Raw genomic sequence first — 8,019 nt, 5'->3', positions numbered from 1 at the left:
TTCCTACGGTCCAATAAGCCTCTAGGAAGTTAATTTGACCAGCATTACAAATGCTGTTTATTTTTATTTTACACCACATTCCACAACATAACAAATATATCAACAACTATATAGCACAACATATTTTCACATAAAACATCTCACACACAATCACATAACAATATTTAAATTCATAGTCTCATCAATTACATCACAAAAGTCTCATCCACAGTCATAATAAGACACATCACATCCAGTACTAATAAGAGACAATATCTCATACATAGTCATAATATACATGGTACAAATGACGCAGTTAAATTAATGCTTAATATACATGGTACATTTGCTCCAGTTGTTACCCTGACACAACAAATAGTCATATTACATACAAATGACGCATAGACATTCAGACCATTCGGTAGAGAAACATTAGCAATAAACCTTCACATGTCTATAGCAGGGGTGCTGTTCTTCGCATGATTCTTTACTACACAAATGGTATAAGAAAATACTCAGCGTAGAATAACTGCAAATAAAAAACCCAAAATCACTAGGCATAAGCACATTAGTATAGTCCTACTCTTTCTTTCTTTAAAGATTCATAGAAGGCGTATTGATATATTATAGGGCACAAGCTTACACACCTTCCAAATGAACATATAAAATTGTGTGATACAATCCTTATTCTCAATGTCAAATTGTTGTGCTCTTTGCCAGAGTGTGGAGGCAAGCAAGCCATGACCAGACACCTGAATAATTTTTTCGATTAATGAAATGTGAAATGAAAAAAATGTATCTAAGTTCTAGAAATAAAGATGTTGCCGTCACTCACAATGACAATCTTCTGATACAGGTTCATAGATGACGCTCCTACCAAAATTGCGGTTGCGTATGCTGTCATGAGAATATTAATGCAGAGCCTATGCACCTGAAGCATTAAAATCTTTTATCAAAATTTTGCACAGTTTATATACATTAAAACTTTTATTGTTGGATAGGCATGCTCTTACTCTCTGTTGGCCTAATCGTACAGTCATGGACTGAATGCCGAAATCTCTATCTCCATCGACATTAGGAATATCCTAAAGTCTCATACATAAATACAAAAATAAAAACTGTTCAATTCCTGTATCAAATAAACGTACATATATAAGGAACCTTGATCTTAAGAACCAGTACCTTGAATAGCGCTATTACTGCAGCGAAGCAACACATGAAACATGTTGCAAAGACCACCGACCTTGTAGGTGCCAAGGGCCTCTTCAGAACATGTTGCTACAAACAGCACCACCAGGCACTAAACATAGTGGAACAAATAAGCATTTATGTTAACAACATTAGCTACCTGCATGTGTGCAAAGAAAGCTAACTGGACCACTACAGCCCTCACAAAGATTATGCAGAATGTAGCTAGAAAAGCATGTCGCTTCCACCAGAGTAATGGAACCTGAAAAGTAGTAGGAAAGATTCAAATTTCAAAGCCAAGGCAATGGGGGTGCGTATGAATTTTTAGAACTCCACCCGAAAAAATTACAGGAAAGAGGCATGGATTACTTACATCAATGGAGTATGCGCTTCCAAGAAGGAAGCTAACAAGCAAATCACACATCAATGGAGCAGACTTTGATCTTATTCCGATGCTAATGCTCTAATAAATCGGAGAAAAAAAAGAACAGTGTGAGAAAAATATAAGACCATGAGGGATACCAGAATAGATGGTTCGTAGATCTCTGTGTGAAACATATAACATTACCATGACCAAGAATGCCACTATTAACAATACTGTAGTTGGCACTGAAAACTCTCCGGACGCTAATGGGAGGGTTGGCTTATTGACCTTCAAAAGGTTATCCGAAACTCTGAATATGTGTACACAGTAACGTGAGCTCTCATTAGTAAACAAAATAGTAAGTACCTTTTCAGCATCCAACACAAGAGTAACAATGTGAGCTCTCATTAGGTTCTTATGGAATAAGAAATTAGGCAAAAGGCAGAACAAAAAGGACAATACCACGCAGAGCAACACTGACATGAATTGCCCCTTGCTGACAAGCAACACATCAATTCGTCTCTTTATTTGACCAAAGTTAGCTATGGCAAACACCAGTTGTTAGGCTCACAAATCTAAATGCTTTATCCCTAATACATAGCCACAATCTAGGCTAAATTGTTATTTGCTACAACTAAACAAAATACACAAACAAAAAACTTACCAGGAAGAGATAAACAACAACAGAGATAACAAAATCCTTCCCGTGCTCATGAACACCTATGCATCCTGGTTGGTGTCTTCCTTTTTTATGCACGCAAGGAGGTATCTAGCGTGGGTAGCTATCTTGGTGTGGGTCTTCGGGGTGGCTGTCTCGACAACGGGGGTGAGCGTGGCGGCTGTCTGGGGGGCAGAGGCGGCACCACGAGGCGTGGACCTCGTGGGCATCACAAGCTTGAGTGCGGGAGATGAGCAACACACGAGGGGAGGGGATGGAGCCATGGAGGCGGCTGTCACGGCGGGAGAGGAGGGCAGGGGAATCGTAGGAGGGGGCAGGGGTGTCCAGGCGGGTGCACGGGGGGCGGTCGCGGCGGGGGCGGCCGGTGGCGTGGGCGGCGGGGGCGGCTGGCGGCGGGCAGCTCCAAGGGAAGAGACAGACGCGAGAGAGACGGGGTTGAGAAAGATGAGAGAAGAGATAAGGTTGAGGAGAGGTTTAAAATAAAAAAATAACTTCCTAGAGTAAAGCCGTAGGAAGTTACGTAACTTCCTAGAGTTTGTACATTTACTCTAGGAAGTTAATTAACTTTCTAAAGCCGGCCGTAGGAAGTTAGCTTTTCGTTTGATTGGTCAACAGCTGAAACCTAACTTCCTAGAGGAGGCAGTAGGAAGTTAGCTTTTTGTTTGACTGGTCAACAGCTGAAACCTAACTTCCTAGAGGAGGCCGTAGGAAGTTAGCTTTTCGTTTGACTGGTCAACAGCTGAAACCTAACTTCCTAGAGGAGGTCGTAGGAAGTTAGCTGGACAGCTAACTTCCTAGAGCCAGTCGTAGGAAGTTAGCTTTTCGTTTGACTGGTCAACAGCAGAAACCTAACTTCCTAGAGCCAGCCGTAGGAAGTTAGCTAACTTCCTACGGTTTTTAACTTCTGACAGCTTTTATAAAATACCGTAGGAAGTTATGTTTATTTCCTAGAGCTACCAGTTGCCTCTTGGAAGTTATTTATTTCCTACGGTTTGTTATAAAAGCTGTAGGAAGTTAAAAAACCGTAGGAAGTGTATGATATTGGTGTAGTGTTGTTGCTCTCTCACTCTCCTGTTCCTGAGTTTTTTCTTTTTAAATTGAGCTGATTTCGATAAAAAAATCCGCGTTCCAAATAGTCCCATCTGAATTCGGGGAATGCAGCGTCATCCGGAATTCCGGATAAACCGCTATTGTTACCGGACTGTCCGGTGGCCCCACATGTCAGAGCTCCAACGGTCGAACCCTAACGATTGGGTGACGTGGCTGGCGCACCAGACAGTGTCCGGTGGCGCACCGGACTGTCCGGTGCGCCATACGACAGCAGCCCCTCCCAACGGCCACTTTGGTGGTTGGGGCTATAAATACCCCCAACCACCAACACTTCAAGGATCCAAGTTTTCAGCCATTGCATTCAATACAAGAGCTCTAGACTTCACTCTAAGACACAAACAAAGAGATCAAATCCTCTCCCAAGTCCAAAGATCATTCCAATCAAATAGTGACTAGTGAGAGAGTGATATTTATGTTCTTTTGAGTTCTTGCGCTTGGATTGCTTTCTTCCTTCCTCATTTCTTGTTCTCAAGTGTTTTGTAACCAAAGCAAGAGACACTAAGTGTGTGGTGGTCCTTGCGGGGTCTAAGTGACCCATGAGATAAGGAGAAAGCTCACTCGGTCTAGGTGACCGTTTGAGAGAGGGAAAGGGTTGAAAGAGACTCGGTCTTTGTGACCACCTCAACGGGGAGTAGGTTTGCAAGAATCGAACCTCGGTAAAACAAATCACTGTGTCATCCGCTCTATTTCTTTGGTTGATTTGTTTTCGCCCTCTCTTTCGGACTCGATTATATTTCTAACGCTAACCCCGGCTTGTAGTTGTGCTTAAGTTTATAATTTTCAGATTCCGCCTATTCACCCCCCTCTAGGCGACTTTCACTCCCCCTTTCCATAGACGTGTGGGATCCACAGCTTCCTCGACGCAATCAATGCCTCGCTCATGGAAGGAATCCGCGCCAAATCTACGATGGATGGGATCCATGTGGGCGTTGTGGATCGCCGAAATCCACACCTCACCATCGGCCCCCTTCCATCCTTGGTGCCCTCCTACCATCGGCGACACGGGATCTCGGTGATGGAAGGGCAAGGGCAGCATGAGATCTACTGTTTTTTATGACGTAGTGGCGGGCATTGGAGACGGGTTCGTGTGCGATGTCGACTCACAGCTCTACTACCACACCAGGTAGCTGCTTCCTTTCTCTCTACATCTTGTAGCGTTCAACTGATTGGGCGTCAATGGTAGAATTTTGTGATGAACTAATGAAAGGAAGGTTTGCCGCTTGCGTGCGACCTATCCCCCCCTTCTGTTCAATTGATTGATGGTTGCTTCTCTCACGTAGTTGTTATTTTCACTTGAATATATTCTCTATCTTGTTTTTTGCTGCTGCAGACAGAGGTTGATTACCTTGGCCAACTTCACCACAAGAATCTTGTTAAGCTCATTGGTTATTGCTCAGATGGTGACAACCGACTTCTGGTGTATGAATTTATGCCCAAGGGAAGTTTGGAGAACCATCTGTTTAGAAGTGTGTGCTTCATCTCTATGGCTCTGCTTTGTTAAGACCTAGTTTCTTATAACTTTCTTGTTCATTCCCTTTAACCATGCAATATTTCTCCTGTTTAGGAGGTGCTGATCCTTTGTCATGGGCAATAAGGATCAAAGTTGCCATTAGAGCTTCTAGGGGCTTGTCATTTTTACATGATGCTGAAAACCAAGTCATATATCGTGATTTCAAGGCATCAAACATTCTTCTCGACTCAGTAAGCTTAATTAGGAATTCAAGACATCCAACTCGGATTGCTGACCATGTCTGCCTTGTCGAATGGCCCTTTATCTTGTTCTTTGTCCTTGACAATACATTTTCCCTGCTCCTAGGACATCTGTCATTGTTCATGAATCATGATTGTTCTTCATTTTTCCTTGGCCAACTTCACCACAAGAATCTTGTTAAGCTCATTGGTTATTGCTCAGATGGTGACAACCGGCTTATGGTGTATGAATTTATGCCCAAAGGAAGTTTGGAGAACCATCTGTTTAGAAGTGTGTGCTTCATCTCTATGGCTCTGCTTCAGTTTCTTATAACTTTCTCTCGGAAAAATAAAGTTTTCAAACTAGCCCTTACTATTTAGAATTGAATAACAAGGGGTTTTATTCTCTCGAATCTCCTCTCGTATCCTTACGCCTAAGCAAGTCCTGAACGAGGAAAATGTCGCCACTTGTGCCTCTTTATTCATCTCTCGGTTTTCTCGAGCATCATGCATGATGCTATAGTACCCTGCCACATGAAAGTGAAACCTTCCAATGATCTGTAGTGGCGCAAGCGGTACTGCTCGAACGTTAGGTGTTTGACAATCACTGTACTAGAAAGAAGAGACATCATCCATATCCGTTCACATGAGCTGAGATGCCTTTTGGATTCCCATGGGTGAACCAGCAGCATATTGAGAAAGCACATGTCACCTCCAAAAATAAAAAGGAAATGCAAATTTCGACGGAATAACTTGACATAGCATAATGATTGATGCAGAATACCGCTTGTTGACCACCAGCGTTGTCTCTGTGCCCAGTGGGTTTAGGGCCTCATTTCAACAGTGCATGTATAGTATGTTTCCTCCTGCGATGACGGTGACTCTGTTTCTGTCTGCCGTTGCGAAGGAATCTATTGCTCCCTCCCATGCCATCCCATCCTATCCTATCCGATCCGATCTCTCTTTTGTTATTATGGGTAAAAAGAAGAGAAGAAGCATATCCGTTGCACTTTGAGCAGGACGAACATCGGTTTTGGATAGCTAGCAAGCACGTCTGCACGTGCCACGTCCCCTTCTGCTCCCCCTTTCCGTTGTTCGCATCACCATTTCTCCTTCAGGTCCTTGGTTGCACTCTCGCTCTCCTGTTCCTGAGTTTTATTTTTTTTAAAATCTGAAATTGAGCTGATTTCGATAAAAAAAATTCCGCGTTCCAAATAGTCCCATCTGAATCCGGGGAATGCAGCGTCATCCGGAATTCCGGATAAAACCGCTATTGCCACTGACGATCCTTGTATTGGATTGGATCTATACATTCGGAGCAGAGCAGTCCTCTGCAGTTTAGGTCGGAATGGGATGTTTGACCGACCGCTGGCTCGTCCATGCTTGCCAATGCCTGGAAATCATGCACGCATGTCGCCATCCCCGACGAGGAAAACCATGCACCCGCCCGTGACCGAAACCCTTGAGATAGCTTCGTTGTCGTTGCTGCCACGAGTTCCTCCTGCCGGGCGGCTATCGTTTTTATGTGGCGGCGAAACTGCGGGAAAACTGCCGTGCTGGGCGGCCGGCGTGGTGGGGGCAGCGCAGCACGCACACATGTATGGCATGCGATGGAGTGGCGCCCGTGAAAAAAAAAATAGTCTACGGCCACCGAACCCGCGGCACGGAGTTTGGTGACCACCGCACAGGGGACAAGACGTCGAGCTGTTTTGTCCTTGGAAAATCCTGTCCTATGGATTGGCAGACGGTGACAGAGAACGCTCCGTTTCAGATTCACAGATGAGAGCGGGAGAATACAACAGGTCCGAACTGCCGCCTGCCGGCCATGACTGACCGGACATTCATTCCCAAAGCTGCGATCAGGGTAGGGCGCTGTCTGTCTCAGGGAAATCGGCAAAATCCAACGGAATGGTTTGAAAGGGGCAAGCCTCAAGTACACGGCTGATGAGGTATCTGGTGTAGAGCAGACAGACGAACGAAGAAGCAACAGCCAACACCGACCGTGCGTGCACGTTCAGCGTAGACGAAATGTGGGTCAGCCGGTCAGCCGCACGCAGCCTGGTGACGCAGCGTGCTGACGTCTGGCCGGTGGCCGGAGCATCGACCACGACCAGACGTCCAGGCCACGGATCGTCGTCGTCCTGCGTGCCTGGCCGGCCGGCCGGCGCCCAACAAACGATATTTGGCGGGCTGGCAGCCCGGCCCATTCAGGAAACAAGCAGCCAGCCCGAAACTGAGCGAGCCTCGAAAGGTAAGGGGCCCATAGAGATACAGGCTGCCATTTCCTACCAGCCCACGGGCAGCTCAAACTCAGGTTCTGCCTGCTCCACGGCCCATCATCCCGATCCTCCGTGTCTCTATATGAGGCACACAGGCACCCAATCGACCATCGACCTCGCCGGCCGCCAACTTCAACCCTAGCTAGCTCGACCCGTTCTGCAGCCTCCCTGGCCGTGGCGGCGGCGGCGGCGCCTCCCCCCTCATCGTCTAGATCTCGATGTTTTTTTTTTGAGAGAAAAAGTTTCTTCTGTGTTTCCTGATCCGTGCTTAATGTTTTCGTTTCCTTTTCTGTGCGGATGTGCGAATTGGTTGTCGATTTTAGGAAATTTCTGGATCGTTCCCAAGGTTGGAGAAACCGTCGCCTTTGAGAGAACCGGTTGGCAGCTCATTGCTCTCGTGCCATCTCGGTTCCGTTGCGGGCGTAGAGAGAGCCGGCATCGGCTCTGGATCTCTGTCTGCTCCGTCCCATCCTTCGCACACCATGTACCCTAGCGAGATGGCAGACGGGTTTCCCGAACAGATCTTTATCGTTTTCGGATTTCAGATTCGTCTCTTCCGAGTGAGAACTGGGCAGGGCCACGCAGTTTTCTTTCGTGTTCACGGTGGTCATCGGCAATCCCAGACGAGTTTTCGCTCGGATCTGTGAGTCTCTTTTGGAAGCCCCCGTCGATCCGCCTCTCTTGGATCGGCTTTTAGTTTGATCTGCTGATTCGCGTCCATGGCCTCCATA

General features: G+C 46.1%; 1 protein-coding gene across 1 annotated transcript; it reads right to left on the bottom strand.

Moving 5' to 3' along the window:
- Window positions 1-404: 404 nt before the first annotated feature.
- Window positions 405-1,939, bottom strand: LOC103651727 (homogentisate geranylgeranyltransferase). The gene is made up of 8 exons (XM_023302076.1): window positions 1,736-1,939; window positions 1,541-1,630; window positions 1,328-1,429; window positions 1,162-1,257; window positions 993-1,064; window positions 815-910; window positions 627-731; window positions 405-508 (listed from the first exon to the last, which is right to left on the bottom strand). The coding sequence occupies exons 1-8, from the start codon at window positions 1,937-1,939 to the stop codon at window positions 470-472; spliced, it is 804 nt and encodes a 267-aa protein (XP_023157844.1). The 3' UTR covers window positions 405-469.
- Between the last annotated feature and the right edge of the window lie 6,080 nt (window positions 1,940-8,019).

This window comes from Zea mays, chromosome 3 (assembly GCF_902167145.1).
Source record: "Zea mays cultivar B73 chromosome 3, Zm-B73-REFERENCE-NAM-5.0, whole genome shotgun sequence".
Lineage (NCBI taxonomy): Eukaryota > Viridiplantae > Streptophyta > Magnoliopsida > Poales > Poaceae > Zea > Zea mays.
This window is presented reverse-complemented; position numbering and strand designations above follow the sequence as displayed.

Coding starts and splice junctions, on each gene's coding strand:
- LOC103651727 (XM_023302076.1), bottom strand. CDS start 1,939: ATGAGAGCTCACATTGTTACTCTTGTGTTGGATGCTGAAAAGGTACTT. Junction 1,065..1,161: donor CAGTAATAGCGCTATTCAAG/GTACTGGTTCTT, acceptor ATGAGACTTTAG/GATATTCCTAATGTCGATGG. Junction 732..814: donor TGTATCAGAAGATTGTCATT/GTGAGTGACGGC, acceptor AAAATTATTCAG/GTGTCTGGTCATGGCTTGCT.